Consider the following 19,595-nt stretch of genomic DNA (forward strand, 5'->3'; position numbering starts at 1 on the left):
TAAGGAAGGGCTTGACAGCAGGAATCTTAAGCATACTTAATTTTCATAGGGCTTTAGAATTAGCGTCCATTTTAAGAAGCGGATGTTCTGCTTTCCACCCAATTTGAACCAAGTAGTTTCATACTATTTCAAATTAGGCAATCCTTTGAAGATGCTTCAGCAATCTCAGCAATATATGTTCTGAACCACTGGATATATAAGACTCAGTCATCAGGTAATCATTATGAAGAGACATATTCTCAATTGACAAACATTCTAAAGTAAAAAAAAACAAAAAAGAAACAAAAAAGCAAAAACCTTTTAATTATCCTATTTTCTTAATTGATTTTCATTAATATGAAATGGGTTGCACATCTGACTTATTTTAAATCATTTAGTATTAATAGGAGTGCCTTTCAGGTGGACCACTCTGTATGACTTGCATGCTTAAAAACCATTTTTTATTCTAATGTCTTACAGCCACCCTAGGAAAGGAGTTCTATTGTTACCCATCCCCCCCCCCCCCGCCATTTTATGATGAAAAACAAAAACAGAAGCAGAGAAATTATGCAGTTTAACCAATATCCCATAGCATCACAGTCTTCGAATAGTCAAGTTACATAAATGTGGTTATAACAATGGACCAGTGATCTTTCCAAAGCAGACTCTAAAATTCTAAAAGATGTAGAACAGGATTCTAAAAAAGAGGCTCACTTCTCTAAGACAAATACAATCTCATAAGCTCATATCTGACATATGATTAACAAACTCACACTAAATTTTTAAAACTACTTGATTTGCTTTATCATAACTAGTAATATATAAGAATTTTGTACATAGTTTATTAAAATAACTGAGAAATAGGATCTTTGAACATTAATGAAACAACTGAAAAAATAGATTATTGAATAATTACCCAATGTTAATCCTTAAGAATAATTGTTATAAGTCAACCTTGTGAATTCAAGATAGGCACATTATTAACAATCATAAATATTAGAAATACATTTGAAATGTCCATATGGTTAATATACACAGAAAATTCATTGACTGAAATCAGCTGTGAAACCTAGCCTGGAATTTGGTTGGCTATTAAGTTTCATTTTGTCTCATTATTTCAAAATTTAAATAGTTTGGCCCATTTCTACATTTGTTAAAAACTGTAATTTTAAAATATTAAAAAAACTTTACAAACACGTAGATATGACTAGCCATTTCATCTAAAAATTTATAAAACAGTTATTCCTAGAGAGCTTTCATGATCTGTATTTCAAAAACCATCACTATTTTGTACTTATAAACCATATCCTTGCATCATATCTTTGCATATATCATATCCAGATATGAACTGTAAATATGCTATTATATACTAAATCCCATATCCCACTTTTAATTACACTATTGCTTTTGTTAACATAGACTGTTGCCTCTAATAAAAGAATGACATATTTTTACAGTTTCAATGGCAAAATTAAAGGTTCTTTGTTGAGGAGATAACAAGGCAATAACCAAGATATTTGAAACAATAACGTTAACATTACATTGATTTTAAGAAAAACAAACATAAAATGGAAACAGAATAACTCACTTTATAAGAGAGGAGAGACAGCTTTTTAAAATATTTAGATTCTCCAACCCAAATAGGAGTTTTAAAAATAGAGAGAAGAGAAAGAGAGAGATGAAAGACCAAAACCTTGAAGGTGTAAAAATACATTCTGAAAGCATTTTTTAAACTTAAAGTTCACTGACAAGGTAGGTAACAGGAAATGTGGATTCAGCGCAGGATTTTACACAGAACAAAACCTAGAAACTAAAGTCCACCAAAATGGAATTGTAATAACAGTCAGTGCCTGGTTGGACTCTCTCTTTGTGTTATGAAGAAAGGTCATGTTATAAGAATAAAACAATAACAATGCAATATACACACTTTATAATGTTTAGGGGAACAATAGTTTTCAAGCACCATACAAACAATTAATTAATTAGCTAACTGAAGATAATGTTAAAACAATGTCTCTACAATTTGCTATCAGGTTATACTTCAAGTAATCTATGATATAGACTTGAATTAATTACACTTTATTGCACTGTAAATTGGCTGTTGTCATTATACCCAAATGTAAACAATAATGCAGACTTCCTTAATTTTTCTTTCTGTAGGTCCTCTTGGGTGGAAGGCAAGTAATTAAAAACTATGGAAAAATTGTGAAATTTGTGTACTTATTTACAGTATCTCTCTGTAAATGTGCATTTGGCTAAGGAGATCCCATCAAAATAATGGGGGAAAAGTCCCAAACAAAGCATCTTCTATTTTTAAAAACTGAGAACTAAAAAAAAAAGAGATGAAAAAGCCACTGGCTTTTATAGACTTAAAAGAAAACAATCATCTTGTTGTGCATGCTGCTGCTAGTGTCCTAAATTTGGGTTCCAAATGATCCAAAAATTCAAGCCCGTCTTCATCTTGTTGTTCACTGCAACAACCTACGGAACCGGCCATCGATCCTTTTCCTTCGTAGTTATACGTAAGGACGTAGTCTTGAGCATGGTTATGATTGTCGTCCTGGTTACACAGCTGCACCTTCTGCCAAAGAGAAAAACACAACACATTTTATTATTATTATTTTAAACACCAAAACTTACTAACATAAAAATAATTGCTTTGATTTACCTTTCATTGTTTAATTTTTAGTCAGTGTCTGTCCTCTAATGGATTCCTACATATAAAAAATGCACACGATTGGTCTCTATCATAAATCACACTATAAATTCACTATATAGCATGTTTCTAAAAGTCACACATGTGGCAGTAAGTTTACAAGTGTTCATTTTAAGTAATCATTACTCTGCTTTTCAAAACTATGGCTAACGTGAAATGCATCCATTAAACTGAACCCAAGTTGACGTGGGCTCAGATCTTTCTAGAAAGGTATAGTGACTGTGCAGGCTGGAATTGCCTTGTACCACACTTTTGGCTTCTAAGGTATGACTTGTCAGATGGGAACAATTAACACAAAGTCATGAGAAAAATAATTTAAATATCATTACACACTATTTCAGCAAGAATTAAAAACCAAACAAAATATGAGAAAAAGTAAATATCCACTTAACATCTGAACATATCTAAATTAAAATGAAGGAAAAACAACTTTCTAATTAGTAGATTAATAATTAATTGAAAATAAAGGTCAGGCCACTAAATTGTAATCATTTAGAAAGTTGAAAAGAAACCCAAACAGATTAGTAGGACACTTAGGGAAACTCACTTCACCAAGATGGGACTGAGTGAAATTACGCCACTCCGTGTAAGCGTATTGGCGGTTGTCCACCTCCACGTGTCCTCCCCTGCAGGAATCCAGGGTGCGCTGCCCATCTCCCCGGTCCAATTCCAAGGTCTGGTGTCCTTTCACCAGTTCAATGTTCTCCTGCCTTCCAGTTTTCACTCCTGATCCCATGGTGCCACAAATTCCCTGAGCCGAACTGCCCACGGTATGTGTTGTAAAGCCATTTGTGGAATACTGAAATGAAACAGTTTGCATTGGGGAAATACAGAAGGCAACCAAAAAATAAGAAAAGAACAAACAATGCAGGCAAGGCAGTGAATTTTTGTGCTAGAAAGTAAGCTTTCTGAGGGCAGGAACTAAATCTGCCTTGGCAATTCTGAGTGCCTAACTACAGTAACCCCAGTACTACATGTAGAGTCTAATACAAGGAGCAAATTGCAGATGTTAAGTGGCCTCTACCTTGAGACAAATCAGAAAGCTAAATGGATATTTCCTCTCCAAAACCTTCTCAGAATACTGTGCAACTTTTTTCATTTGTTAAATCCGTCCAGCATCTCACTCCTCACAATCAGGATTACAAAACTATTGTCTTACGTGTATTTACCCTGCTTAGTTTGAATTCATTCCCTTCACCTGACTAGGGCAGAGACAGAAATAACGATCAGTGTTTATAGTCAGTGTCTCATCTAGTTGCCCTTCAACTAAAACAAAAACAATAGAAATAAAGTTCTCACAAAAATCTTAGCTGCAACAACAAATCCCTGTGATCTAAAAAAATAAAAATAAATCAGGCAGGGAAAATACTAATGACAAATCTTTGGCTACTCATTGTTTATACTGTGTTTTTGTAGGAAACTCTAAGTTTTATTTTTTCCAATACCTTCGTAGATGCCAACATCCTTCTGTTCTCTAAATCTTTCCTTCCCTAATTTTTAATTATGCTTTTTATAGGAAATTCACTTGTTCCTTGTCCACACACTGAGCTAGAAATCAAAGATGGAGCAATGTAGTCACTGGCTAGCACTCCTGTTTCTTGTACTTGGCCTCAGCCTTCTTTCTAATCCTTATTAGAGCCAGAAAGAACTCCATTAAAGTTCTTCCCATGCTGATCAAAGCTTGTAGTCATTTTATTGCTGTTGCCAGAAAAACATTAAAACACTTATGCTGATGATCTGTAAGTAATCAAATGAAACATTTTTACAGAACCAACAGCAGTTTCAATACATAAAAAAGACTGAGCCTAAAGTTAAAGCCATGAAACATTTGAAGTAGAAAATAAGAATGACACGTTGAAGGCTTTTTACTATTATCACTGCATGGCCAAACTGAAATGCTATGTATCACCGTGGGAATCAATGTCATTTTATCTGTTCCATGGGACCAATGACATTTTATATATTGGAAGTTACCTGATCTCAAAAGAACTTTGCTCAGAAAAGGTAATTCTAGTTGGTTAGGTCAATTGATCCTTTGTATTTATTTTAAGAAGAGAAACTACTTACCACTTTGTCGTCCCCAGGAGCTTCCGTGTTTGACACAATGAGGTTCTGTTGGGCTAAATCATCAGGAAATACTTTTGGTTGCTTGGTTGCCCTAGAAGCCCCACAGACTAAGGTAAATAGGATACCTGGAAGATGCGACAAATAACTTCAGTTTATCATAAAACAATGTCAAGTTATGAATTTATGTTAACAAATACAGGACGACTTTCCAGAATACATAAATATGATTGCTTGTGTCAAAGTAGCATACAAAAGTCTGCCCTCCAGCTAGGCCACAAAGACATGCTATATGCTGTATTTCTAAATTGAATTTTATGTCTATGCTGAGACAACACTAGAACTGCACATGAACGCACTTTCAATACAGAAATTAAGTTTGTGTGTTAAATAGAAATGCAGCTATAGACCAATGAACAGCTATAGAAAACAGTGTTGATTCTAAGAATGTGTCTTGAAAGTTATTTTAAAGGCTATTATTTGAATTCATGAAAGGACTTACAAAATAGCAATGCTATGCCCAACAATATCGCAAGAATGGCCCATGTTCCAAGTTTTACTTCTCCGTTGCCAGTCCTTGGACTTACGCGAGAGGTGCAGTCATTTTCGATAATACAGTCACATAAAATAACGGTTAATGGAGTAATATGTGACTGGCCAAGTCTATCTGCAACTCTGATAGGTACTGTGTATGTTCCAAATGGAAGGTCATTCTGATAGGAAAGGCGTGTTGCTGTATCTGAAAGAAAATAAAACCAAACGTTATAGAATGTCATTGATTTCTCCTGAGCATAAATAACTAGTGATAGGATGTGTTAGTGTCTTCCAATAGATTCCGACTCCTAGCAACTCTGTGTACAGCAGAGCCGAACCCCGCTGGGTCTTTCTGAGCCATCCTCTCATCTTCTGGTGCCATTTCAGACAATGCTCCACTGCTATGCATAGGGTTTTCATGGCAAATTTTTTCAGAAGTGGGTGATCAGGTCCTTCTACCTTCTTCCTAGTTTGTCTTAGTCTGGAAGCTCCCTTGAAACCTGTCCCCCACGGGTGACCCTGCTGGTATTTGAAATACCGGTGGCATAGCTTTCAGCATCACAGCAACACACAGTGGCCACAATATGACAGACGGGTGGTGTGATTCCCCGAGCTGGAAATGAACCCAGCCCTCGGCTGAATCTTAACCATTGGACCACCAGGGCTGGCTGCAGTGATAGGATATTCATTATATCTCTCTACAAATGGATATCCCTCATGGGGTGGCACACTGCCACGAGGTTGTAAATGTGAATGCACTGAGTAGTTCTAATTGACAGTCACTGCAAATATACTGCATATAAAAGTTTGTCTATGCTGCCTCTTATAGAAAGGTCTTTTGGCTTTTGTAATAATATATTTTATCTGTCCATAAATGAATCCTTCCAATCAAAAGTAATAAACTGGTTAAGAGATTGGTTTTTATCACATCTTTAAAATTTTTCATATAACTAGTCAATACATATTTTCTTTTATACATGATTCATCAGAGAGTAACAGTCTGAAGTTCTGGATGTTTCTCCTTACTTTGGTTTCATATATTGTGCCAAACAAGCATAAATAGTTCTGACTTATTGTCAGAGACTGATTTCTGACAACTTAGAACATCGCTAACCTTGAATGTGTTAGTAGGCAGGAATCAAGCTGCTGGAACTTCATCCCATGGTCCCCCAGGACACTGGGACCACTTGTGTATTTTTTCATTTTTATGGATTTTTTTTAGGTCAAGGGTAGAAAATATCCAGGCCCAAATCCAACAAAGTCTTGGGTACAGAGCCAAAGATAGGCACTACTTCGAATGCAGATCTCACACGCCCATGCCCAGGGATAATCCTTCTCCACCTAACTGGCCCAGTGTGATGTTTTCATTTATTTTTATGCTGTTTGCAGTTCTAAATATAAATCTGAATGTTTGAGTAAAGAAATCATTGAGGGGCAGGCCCTGTGGCCCAGTGGTTAAGTTCGTGGCGCACTCTGCTTTGGCAGCCCAGAGTTTTGCCAGTTCGACTCCCGGATACGGACACAGCACCGCTCATGAAGCCATGCTGAGGCGGCATCCCACGTGCCACAACTAGAAGGACCCACAACTGAAAAAAACCAAAAAATACACAACTATGTACCGGGGGACTTTGAGAGAAAAGGGAAAAAAATAAAATCTTAAAAAGAAAAAAAGAAATCATTGAATTAAGTCAATTTTAAAAGAAAGCATTGTTAACCTCGTAAGTCTATGTATAAAAAATAACAACAAGGGGCTGGCCCAGTGGTGTAGTGGTTAAGTTTGCACACTCTGCTTTGGTGGCCTGAGGTTCGCAGGTTCTGATCCCAGGCGCAGACCTAGCACGGCTCATCTAGCCACGCTGTGGCAGCATCCCACATAAAATAGAGACATACTGGCACAGATGTTAGCTCAGCGACAATCTTGCTCAAGCAAAATGAGGAAGAATGGCAACAGATGTTAGCTCAGGGCCATTCTTCCTCACCAAAAAAAAAAGAAAGAAAGAAAGAACAATATGACTAATAAAACCAAAATTTGTGATTCATAATGTGCCATGGTCTATTTTATTCACTATCTCATTTACTCCCTCAAATCATCCCATTTTACACCAGTAAACTGATGCTCAAAGAGAATAAATAGCACAGTCAGATTTACATAACTAATAAACAGCGGAGCTGGCACTTATCATCAAGCCTATCTGATTTCAAGGCCTAACTTCATGTTTCCCAGGCTTTTGAGTTATTTCATACCAGTAAATCCTTAAAATAACAAAGTTTTAACCCACATAACCCTGCCAACATTTCATTTTGCTAAATATTAAAAATTTTTTAAATTATTAAATATTAATATTATTTATTATATTTTTAAAAATTAGCACCTCCTTCAACACTATTTTCAAAAATATAACACTAAATAAGTAGAAAGTACAAAATCTAAATATAAAGTTAATTCTTCCCAAGAAAGGACAGTTGATAACCTCACACACACACACACACACACCCCCTGGAATATTGTCGTTAAAAAAATTGAAAATTTTGTCAGTTCACAAAGCAGCATTCAGGACATAGTGCCTTAAAATCCATCATAGCTTCCATATGGTCTTTTCTTCCCCCATTCTGTTCTCCCTTTCCCTTCTCTCACAACCTTTCTTTTTAAATTGAGGAATATTCATTGGAAGCATGAGGATGAAAACCCTTCAAGGACATTTTAAAGGCAAGCCCCATCAGTTTACAGTGGCTCTTGAGGCACAAAACCTGGAGTGACATGACATCATGCCCACAGGTAGTGTAGTCAGGAGACAAAGAATGTGCTGAGGAGTTAGGAGCTGATGTAGGAGGGATGCAATGGGGATATGAAGAGAGGTCCCCTTCACTTTTGCTATTCTTGTCACCATAGATCCTGTCATAGTTAAGTCAGAAGTACGGACTAGGAACCAAATTGGGGGAGAATCCTGAGTAGAAAACAATAGACAAGAAAAGGTCAGAGATCAATGCAGCGCAGAGAGGAGGGAGAGCACAGCAGACACTGTGATGTACACACAGATCCCCTACAATTGAGGACTTACTGTCCCAGCTGCTTGGGGTCTGTCAGTATCTTCAGTGATTGTGCCTTCCTGCCAAAGTGCCCCTCGGGGTAGTCCAACCCACTGATTGAGCAATGAGTGAGGAGAGAGACTCAACTTGGGGCCACTCTGAAGGGCCACTCAGCTCAGACTCCCCATGGGCTTAGCCAAGGCTGTTCTTGGCCTGAGCTGCCACTTGGCTTCTCTTTTTGCCCAGTCCCCCTTCCCTTCCTTTCACAGCTACTGAAGTCAAGCAAACCCCTTAATCAACATTCCACCTGAGAAACTGTCTCAAGAGTCTGCTTCCTGGGGAACAGACCAGCAAAAGATGGAGATTCCCTTATGAACTAGGAAACCATTAGCATGTAAAGAATCTATGTAGGTGGGAGGTACTCAAGTCAGGAAGTGATTATATTAGACCTAGTCTAAGGATGTGTGTGTGTGTTTGGAGTGGGAATGAGAATTCACACAACACCTAAGGGAATCCTGACACAGGACTGATCAGAGATAAGCCCTAGAAAGGCTCATTTCCCACCACAGCAAAAATGAGACACTTTCCTTCTTTCATTGCTCATTCCCAAAGTGAATTATTCTTCTATTTCATCAAGAAAAAATATTTTAGATACACTGATGCTGAAAAGGACATAACAATGTTTAGAAATACATACCATTAATTCCTGTCAGTATCCACCTTCTCTGTACGTCTGAATCAGAAGTACTCTCCAAAGTGAAGTGAAAGGGTGGGCCGTTTATTGGTTCATCAGGATCAACGGCAACAATCTCCGCAGACGACGTGACAGGTTTGCAGATTATCACTTGCTGTTTAGGTATGGAGGGACCATTGTCGTTCACATCTTCTAGTATAATCCCCAGTGTCCCAGTACATGATCTCCCATCTAGAAAATTGGATATAAAAATACAATTTTTTAATGTTTTGAGTTGTCAATAGGAAATTATAGATTAAAAAAACTTAATAATTTATTAGGCACTTGAAAGATATAAATGACAGTGAGAAGCACGGTCACAGGCTATGTTCTTAGAGAATGTTAAAAGAAAAAGATTATCACTGTCAAATGGGTTGTACAGACAATAACCGTTATTTAAATTTGTCATTCAATCACTAGGTGCAATGACATGGAAATTTTTATGGGGAGGAGTTTTGACTGATTTTTAAAAGGAGAAAGGAAGACAGTACAAACAAGGGCATTTTTGGTATATTTAAAAGTAGGAGGAAACTCAAGGAGGTGGGAAGCAGAGTATGCATGCCCGTGTTCTGGCAATAATGAAGGGGAAGGCAGCTTGGTGGGAACTGACACCGGAGAGAAGAGCCAAAGGTTCTTGAAAGTCAACCTCGGGAGGTTGGAGTTGAATATACTTATAGAAAGTACTTAAGGTTTGAGGGCAGAGAAATTGAAAGGTAGAAGATATGCATTTGGAAGGTTAGAACAAAAATAGTACGTGGAAATGTTTGAAAGGTGAAAGACTCCAGAAGTGGAAAATCACTTGCAAACCAAAATAATCACTCTGGGTGTAGCCTATTGAACTCATCTATCTATATATTGAATACTAACTTACTGAAGAACTAGTTTGTACAGGACACTCTACTGGAAAATCTGGGGGATTCAAAGATGAGGTGGTCATGGGTTCAGGTCACAAATTAGTGATACAGTTGTGAAGTCTGAAGCTGAATGCAAATTCAGGACTTCTATCTCTAAATCATTAAACTTTCTGCTTAATAAAGAGGACTTGGACATCAGTGATGGAAAAAAGGGTGAAAAAAATCTGTGCCACCCACTGCCTAGCGCTATGTCTTATATGAAACTGCCATCCTAAGAAAGCTGGAAGACCAGGCACAGCCACAGTCACAACCTCGACCAAGGCAACAGGACCTGTGATATTTCCAGTGCCATTGTGGGTCAGGAGCCACAGCCCACCAAGTTAAGAACCAGATCTGAAACGTGGGCCACAGAAAAGGACAAGTTGGTGGCACAAGACTGCTAGGCGGTAAGGCAGGAGAGAGGAAAAAGCCAAAGCAGATCAAACACCTCCCATTTAATATAAGCTTGCAAATTAAAATTCCAGATGGAGCAAGATTAATGTGAAAAGGAAAGTCAACAAAATCACCAACCAGAAGATTAATTCACTCTGCATGAGACATCTCTGAAACATGTATATTTAGCATCTCTAAAGACATAAAGTGTAACTGTTTAAATAAGAATGAAATTATAGCTTAAACTCCCCTAGGACTAAAACAGCAAGTTTCATCTAATAAGGACTCCAAAGAAGAGAATAAATAGAATGGCAGGGAAGCAATATTTAAAGAGATAATTGCTGAGAATATCCCAGAATTAAAGAAAAATATTGATGTTCTATTTTAAAACATACTTTGACTGCAGTGCTAGGTAAATAAAAACAAATTCACGGCATAAACATTGTATTAAAACTGTAGAATGCAACCTAGGGAACCAGAAAAGTTGCTTGGACATATTACCTACAAAGAGACAATAACTAGGTTGACAGCAGAATAATAAGCATCAGCAACAACAGATGCCAGAAGATAATGGAGTACTACTTGCACAGTGCTGAGGGAAAGAAGGAGTTAACTCAAAATTTTAAGCCAAGTCAAATTGTCAAATCAAGCATGAGAACGATATTAAAATATTTTTCAGAACAATAAAACTGAGAGGGGTTATCAATCAGCCACCTCCCACCACGGAAAAAACTAATAAAGGATGTACTTCAGCAAGAACAAAAGGGAACAAGGAGAGAAGAAATGAGATGCAAGAAACAATGCAAATCTCTCTCACTTCGGACAACTTAAAAAAACAAAAAAGAAAGCAAGCAGGAAGATATGTATGTTATCTACCTGGCATACTTTTCTATTAGGGCAGAATAACCTCACCTCTCAAACTCTCTTGTTCCCATGCTATGTGGTGTTTTCTTGCTCTTTCTGAAAATTGGGACTCCCGGATGTCTTGAACATTTCTTCGCATTTGGGTCCATACACAGAGTTGAAAGCACATGTCTGACTGATTGAACCTGGTTACCTGTATTGTCTTTGAATTGGCCTCTACAGTGCTGTTCTACTGCTGTGCTAAGTGCCTGAATTTCCCTTCCATTAAACTTTTCGAGTTGTTCAATAAACTCTATTTTTTTTGCATATTCTGATTAGTATTGGTATAGGACATGTAAACTAAAGATCTCAGACATCTAATTCACAGTGTTTCACAGTTCTGTTTTTCATCTTTTGATTACACAAATAAAACTCTGATTCATTGGAGTTTATGCATGCAAATCTCACCTTCTAATATTGATATAATGCTATATGGGTAAGTGCTAATTTTAAATATGCAGTCACGAAGGGGGACTCCCCGTGGTTCCATGATTTATGTGCATGGCTCACTCCTATCAAATGTTTTTTGGGTTTTTTGGTGAGGAAGATTGGCCCTGAGCTAACATCTGTGCCAATCTTCCTCTTTTTGCTTGAGGAAGATTGTCTCTGAGCTACCATCTGTGCCAATCTTCCTCTGTTTTGTATGTAGGATGCCGCCACAGCATGGCTTGATGAGCGGTGTGCAGGTCCACACCCAGGGTCTGAATCCGTGAACCCCAGGCTGCTGAAATTGAGGGCACGAACCCAACCACTAAGCTACTGGGCCAGCCCCTCAAACCTTTTAAAAATTTGAAATCACACTCCTCCTAAAAGATGGAATAATACAACAAAAATAAACCCCTAAAACTCAGCTATAGAGAGGAGCTACCTGGGTGAAACAGTCAACAGAGTTGAGATTGAGAAGAGATTGAGAAGAGAAACAGAACTCAAAGTTTAAGAAATAGCTATGTTTAGCAGAGAGGAAGTTGGAAAACAGAAAGCATATACAGAAGAAAGGAACATGTGGAAAAGTTTACACACAGAAGCTTTAGGAGAGAGTCTTAAAAAGAGGAAATAAGTAGAGAAGTAGGAGGGTGGGACGTGAGCATGGGCCTTGAAGTCAGAGCTCACAAGGAGAAAGCATTTTTCATTAGGAAGCAGCAGGGAGGGCCCCAATGAAATTAGCCAGTATAGGTTTTAGAAAAAGGTAAAAACAAAAACAAACAAAAACATACTTTTGTATAATCTTAGTTCATAAAATAAAATGATGTGGAATTATTTATCCCCTACTTTCTTCAAAAGAAATTAATGAGAAAGGCCCCATTACATATTTATTCTAAACCACAATGATGATTAAAAGTGCCCCTCAACTAAACTCCATAAAACTATTTGATGTCTCAATTATTTTATCTCCTCTTCAACAGAGGAGGATGTAGAATAATATTATACACAAAAATCTCTAATTCCAGAGAGTAATTTTTATCTCATCTATCAAGAAACAATTTGCCAAGTGCTGTTAAAAATATAAAAATAATGGATTTAATTTTCATATTTTCTTCTTTTCATTTGTCGTTGACCAAAAAGCATGTCTTGATAAAGGGACAAAGGAAGCTGAGGACTTAAAGGACAGTCTTTAATTGGCTGAAGTTAAATTAATAATGATTACAACTTTACCAATTCAACCAATGGATACGAGCCATTCCTCATTAATTTAGAGACTTGAAATACAAAACACCTTCCAAAATCACTTCTAAATTTTAATTTTTCAAATTATAAAGTAATAATGATTATTGTAGTTAGCATGTTTATTTTACAGAAGTACAAAGTTTAAATGTTTGTTACAGTAAAATTATATTTTATGCGCTAAGTGGATCTCATACATAATCATTGTGCTCATATTTCTCTCAATTTTGTAGGACTCACAGAACATGATTTTACATTTTATATGATTATATGGATTCATAGTGCTTGTCTTCCTAATTTTATAACATGCTATTAATCATGACTATGATTCATTTTTTATAATGTCCTTAATCAGAATTCTAACCCCCCAATATATTGCCAGTTTCCTGTAAAAAGATAGAACTGTTTTCTCGGCATGCACTATGGGTAATAAGTATGTTCTCTCTGTAATGAATTTTCTTGCCAAAGTGAATATTTTAAAAGATACGACTAGATAAAACGAAGCTAATTTCTTCTAAAGTAATCTTCACAATTTTTAATGATTAATTTTAATGAGCTACAGTTTTAAGTATTTCTATGACTAAACTATTGTATAATTACATCTAAAACCGAGGGTGCTATTAGAAAGTAGACCTGAGTTAATAAATTATAGCAAACCTCTCAATTACTCTATATGTCATCTCCAAGAAACAAATTTTGAGAATGTATACAGCAGACCTAAAAATGTGTGTTATTGGTTTAAAAACTGAAAATGTATGTAGTTGAAGATGTATGGAGCTATCTTAAAAACAAAGTTCTTACCTTCGTCTGATGCAACCACTGTAATATTATATATGCCATTTCTGATGTTCTCTGCCTCTCTGTCCAGGCTCTTGATAACTGTGATTGATCCTGAGTTTTCATCAACAGTGACCCACTGTTTTGGATCATTTAATTTCCTATACCTGTTGATAACGATGAATTAAAATAACAAAATGTATCATAAGCCAAATTATAAGACCAGTGTCAAAATAAGTTATAAATTTTAAAAACATAGCAAATTTGGAGTTAACTGAAACAGAATTAGAAATACTTTATGCCTCTGCTGCTTCTTGCTTCTGGGTCATATGCTTTATATCCATTGCTCGGTGTTCTCAGCTGTGTATTTTCTTTAATTCGAACAGTCTGCAGTACAGGGCTACACTCGGGGCCCTCATCCTGATTTTGCACATTAACAGTAATGGTCGCCGTGCTCATAGCTGATCTTGAGCTAGCCTCATTCGAATACGGAGCTTCATTAACGACACCAATTTGCAGGTTCACCTGTTGTCTTTCTTCATAATTCAGAGGCTACAAAAGCAAGCGTGTTGAAAATCAGATCAAGACATTTAATATTTGGCAATGCTAACTTGGAAATACGTAAGTGCCGTGTTTGGAATAGTCATGAGAATGTTAAACATAGAAAGGAGGCAAATCCTTCAACTGATTCAGTATTTGCATGGAGCCAGCAAGAAAACCTGTTCCTCAACGATAAATTTAGCAAACGTAATATCATAGCTCTTAATAACAACTTCAGAAAGTATTTAATGAAGGTGCTTCAAGGTTAACACTTGAGATATTATTTTGGGGACTCCATACCCTAACCAACTGTTATTTTGTTACTCCATTAATTTGGGGACAGCTTATTCTACTCTCCTGAGATGAAGAAAATTATTTATACCTGGTTTGGGGTAGAAAACATGGGTCAAATTTTATAATATATTTTTAAGAGGGGAGCAACAAGAAAATAGAAGGCTTATGGACATTATACTCTCCTTTTTTATCTCTTCTATCTCAGTTACTTTCTAAAGAACTGGCAGTATCAAGTTTAATGGAAAGTTGTTACTTCATTTTGCTTGATATGTAGTTGTGATGAGAACGGGTGAAGCTATTTTCTAGAAGACAGAAATTTTGTTAGGTCTTGGATTTCACAGAGATAAATTTCTTTCTTAGAATACCAAGGATTAGGGCAGGGGCTGACTGATGACACAGACAAGATTTAAAGGACATTTCTTTGTTGTTTTGAAACAGAGAAATTAACCCACAAACTGCAGCTAATTTTCATCGTTGTAAGCAAAAAAGATTCATCATTTTGGATCCATGCTCCTTGTGAGTATGTACAAGAGGGAAACCCCACAGACTCACAAAAGCATCATGTTCTAGTTAAGGATGAAGCAGAAATAAGCCTCTAACTCTGTCCAAAGGCAAAAGCGCTCAGATCACTTTATGGACTAACTCTGGCTCCTGAATTACCTGCGAATTCTTTTGAGACGCTGTAGAATAGGATTAGAAAGAGGTTTTAGAAGTATTGACATCTTTGAATGGTTGAGGATTCCTATTTTGAACCGGGAAGCTAAGGATGTAATGGACACTGGATACAGATGGACAAATTTACAAACAGCCTCCCCATGGGTCTGACCAGGAGTAACTCATCATTTGGGAAATTCAGTAAATAAGTGGAGGCTCCTTGACCCAGCTACAGAAACAAATGGGCTAGGAAAGTTTGAAACTGTCCTGTCGGCTTCAAAGCTGTGCTAGTTTTTGAATTAAGAGATATTGGTTACAAAGTGGATACTATATTAATTGAACATATATAAATCTATATACATTTTTTAAATCATACCTTTATAAAAGGTTCCCCAGAATGAATATATTCATTCCATTATATATGAGGAATATAACAATTACATTCACTTATATATCTATTTTATTCCTACATTTAGCAGAATTCCTTTCTTTTCATTAAACTCTAGTATACTGATCTGTGAAATTATAAGCTACAAATAACTAATTTACTAATTTATTCTTACCTTAACCACACACAGAATTCCTTCATTGGTTTTGAGATCTGTTACAATTTTAAAATTTCCATTTTCATTGCCCTTTAAAATGGTATAATTAGCTCTCCAATTAGCAGTGTTAATTAAATCCTTATCTTCAACGGTAACACGTAAGATTTCCACATCAACTGTATTTTCTTCCACTGATGCCACATACTAAAATAATAAAAACAAACAAAATTTAATTAATAACTCTCATAAAAACAGAACACCATGTGAAGTAAGCCCGATTCTTCTAATTCCAAAGTACTATGTTGACATAATTTTAAGCCCTAAGTCCAAGTTGCTGTCTTGGGGGTACTTTACTTGAAATCACAGGGCATGGATGGAAATGTGCATATTTAGCAATTAACACCGGGTGCACATTTTTCTTTTACTAATTTCCTGTACTTACAGAAGAACGGGTGAATGTTGGCAAGTTGTCATTCACGTCTTTAATATCAATGATGCAAGTTGAAGTAGTTTGCAAACCAAAATACTGACCATCCATGTCTTGTACTTTTATTTTCAACTGGTATCTATCAACTAACTGAAAAGAAAATAAAATTTAATTATTGAGTGAAGGCAATATTATAAATGAAGTCTTGATTTACACTTGATAATTTTCCTTGCCTCAAAGATTTAAGAGGTATGCTATTCAATTTCATAGCTTTCATACAATGGCAGAACAAAAATTTTCTCATACTAGTAATTTTCAATTAATTTACGAAAATAGAGTAGTTTCTCAAATTTAAAGTGAAACTCATAGAATATGGAATCAATTGGTTTTAGTTTTACTCAACAAAAAGAAAAGATGTAGCCGTAGTACATTTAAAATTACCTAGTAACTATATCAAAATCTTTATCTCCTATCCAAAGAACATTCTTTGCTCAAGAATACATAGCAGTGACTCTTGTACCCATCTCACAATAAAACAATAAAGTGAAATATGCTCCTGTAAAAAAGATATATTTTAAATATTTACATTTATAAAAAGATCATCAAATTCGCATGAAAACAAAGGTCTGGGGCTATGCAATTTCTTCTCTCAGTGGAATATAGAATCTGGCTATTAGGGCTTTCCACTCATCAGAGATTACAGAAGGTTCATCACTAGTTAAAAAAAAGTGTTTCTCTTCGTATCGGTTTCATTTATCGTAAGTCCTTGAGATACAGAAGGATTAAAAACAACACTAATAATATCCTCTTGATTGAACATTAGGAGACTCTGGTTCTATTCCCAACTCCAAAATTAACAAATGTAATCTCAGGGAAGTTGGAAAATTCTTTTTACTTAGATTTCCTCTTCTATAAAAAAATGATAACTTTCCTAAATAATTCACCTCTTTTCATAAGACAAAATAATATGTGAAAAACTATCCTAACCGTCTTCCTAAAATAGTCACTCTTCTCTCACATTGCCACCTTCTTCCCTTAATTCCATTACCTCTTAGACTTTCTTGTTCTCATGCATTACCTAAAATAGAACTAAAATTTCTTTATATCTCTATGCTTTTTATATACATAATTTTCCCAGTTTACTCTTCTCTCATAACCAATCACATATAAAGACTTGAAAAATAATGGTCTTATTTCATTTAAAAATTCTAAAAACCTCGTGCTAGTGTACTTTTAGGAGAGAATACATATTTTGTTTGTAGTGAACTAAGATTTATTGGAAACAATCAATTGGCTGACAGAACAAAGAAATGAAGATTAGTGGACCTAAATATTGGCTTATGATATCTTCAGATGGAAAAAAAATCCTGATGTTTAAGAGACTTAAAGGGTTGAAGGTAACAGATGAGAACTGGAAATCTGGGGTCACAAAGTGGCTCCAGAGCACTCTTGGGTAAAGTACTCCAAGACTCCTTCGTTGGTCGAATGTTTGCAACTGATTTATCAGAAGGATGTACTTGAGACTTGATGATAAAAGAGGATTTAGTTTATAACCTGCTTTTCTTAAGCACATAAGTTCCATAAAGAATCTATATAACTGAGGAGCTGTAACAGCAATTCATTCATTCATTTATTCAGCAAATGATATTGATATTATATTCCTCACTGGCACACACTAACAGTAAAAATAAATGAATTTATAAATAACAAAATAAAATTTTAATAAAATAAAATTTCACTTAGAAATATCCTGTAGACACAGTAAAAGGACTAATTTTATTAAATTTCAACCCATAGTCTATGTGAAGAAATGACAGCTATGCATAAAACACTTCTGCTGCGTAACATAGTATGATGTTCTTCTCAAGAAAAAGTACTTGTGTGATTGTTTGACTTATGAGCTGAACTAGCTAATGTTCTTTTCATAGAATACCATTTTTATGTAAAAGACTCCTATGTTTATTCAGACTAGTGTATTTTGAAGACAGTTTGTCACACATAAAATGATTCTGTCACTTCGAGGAAAACAACTATTTGTTGCCATTGATAAACTGGAGTTTTCAAGCTAAAATGAGAATTCTGGAAAGCTTCTATCAACCATTGTGCTAGTAATGGAGGTGAGGAGGTCATTTTTTTCAATATTGTTTAATGAAATGTGTCAATATTTGGAAGCTCTGCATAACTCAGTGAACCAATATTTCCCAAATGACCAATGCATAATCTTATAAAATTGTATGTGGCTATCTATGCACTCACTCAATATATAAGATAGACCAATAGATTTCAATGTAACAAAGTTCGAAAGTTCACTGACAAGGCTTCAGAATGCACACAGCAAAAAACATTTAAGAAGCTACCACTTGTCAATTTTTGATGTGGTATCAAACCATAATATGCACAATGATTTGACATTACTATTAAATTACTCCTCTCTTTTCTAACTTCATATCACGTTGGATTTTCCTTATATACCTCAGCTAAAACTACATACTATGACAGACCAAGTGCAGAAGGAGTTACGAGAATCCATCAGTCTTAGATCATCAGGTATCAAAGAGACTTGGAAAAATGCATAATAATTCCATTCTTCTCACTAAATTATTTATTGTTTTGAAAAATGTGCTTATTCAATAAAAATGTTCTTTAGGTTAACATGTAATATATTTATTACTATTTTAAATGGGTAAATAAATGCATACTTTAAACATTCATCAGTTTTGAATACTAATAGAGTAAATATTGATAAATATAACCCATATAAATAAACATCTTTGGAATCCTCAATAATATTTATGAGTGTACAGGGGTCCTGAGACCAGAAAATTTGAGGACCTCTAATGGATAGGGAGAGTGAGAGGAAATGAATCTGATATGACGTTTTAGGAATTAAAGAAATACCTGACCAACACATTTCACTATATTTTAAGATAAGGGATTAGAAATGTAGTAAGTAGGGCAGATAAACTGCTATAAGAATTCAGATGAATAAACACTTGGTGGAGGAGTAATAGCTGAATAACCAAGTGAATGAATTACTAAACCAGGACAGTTGCAATGGAAATGGGCAGAATATAAATGTAACATCATTTCGGAGTAACATCAACATACTTTAAAAAGAGATTTGATCTAGGGCGCAAGAGGAGGCATCAAATACAATTTTGAGAACATGAACCCAAAGGAACAATAGAAAAATTATTAATAAGAAAAGAATGTATTAATGTTATTCTAACTAGAAGACATGGGAAGGAGACAGCATGTTTAGAAGGAAAGACAAACTCAATTTTAGATGTATTGCATTTTAGGTACCTGTGAAACATCTGAATAAGGATTTCTAGCAGGCAATTGAAAATGGTAAACCAGAGATCAAAGAGATATAAACTTTCTCTTAGTCTATGTAAAGAGAGGTATGTAGATGAGATTGTCAAGGAAGAGATGACACAGACAGGAGATGCAT

At 35.5% G+C, this 19,595-nt stretch overlaps 1 protein-coding gene across 4 annotated transcripts in view; it reads right to left on the reverse strand.

The window, feature by feature from the left end:
• Positions 1-280: 280 nt before the first annotated feature.
• DSC2 (desmocollin 2) overlaps positions 281-19,595 on the reverse strand; it is a 34,118-nt gene continuing 14,803 nt past the window's right edge. For 2 of the 4 annotated variants that reach the window (XM_001496306.7, XM_005612817.4), the window contains exons 8-17: positions 16,157-16,291; positions 15,733-15,918; positions 13,977-14,233; positions 13,706-13,848; positions 9,018-9,245; positions 5,262-5,498; positions 4,763-4,887; positions 3,243-3,494; positions 2,648-2,693; positions 281-2,560 (exon numbers count right to left, since the gene is read on the reverse strand). In XM_001496306.7, the coding sequence (XP_001496356.3) occupies positions 2,658-2,693; positions 3,243-3,494; positions 4,763-4,887; positions 5,262-5,498; positions 9,018-9,245; positions 13,706-13,848; positions 13,977-14,233; positions 15,733-15,918; positions 16,157-16,291 (1,599 nt within the window). In that variant the 3' untranslated portion in view covers positions 281-2,560; positions 2,648-2,657. The remainder of the gene's footprint in view (positions 2,561-2,647; positions 2,694-3,242; positions 3,495-4,762; positions 4,888-5,261; positions 5,499-9,017; positions 9,246-13,705; positions 13,849-13,976; positions 14,234-15,732; positions 15,919-16,156; positions 16,292-19,595) is intronic. The other 2 variants (XM_005612816.4, XM_005612815.4) reach the window with 1 other exon arrangement.

Source organism: Equus caballus, chromosome 8 (genome assembly GCF_041296265.1).
Source record: "Equus caballus isolate H_3958 breed thoroughbred chromosome 8, TB-T2T, whole genome shotgun sequence".
Taxonomy (NCBI): Eukaryota; Metazoa; Chordata; class Mammalia; order Perissodactyla; family Equidae; genus Equus; species Equus caballus.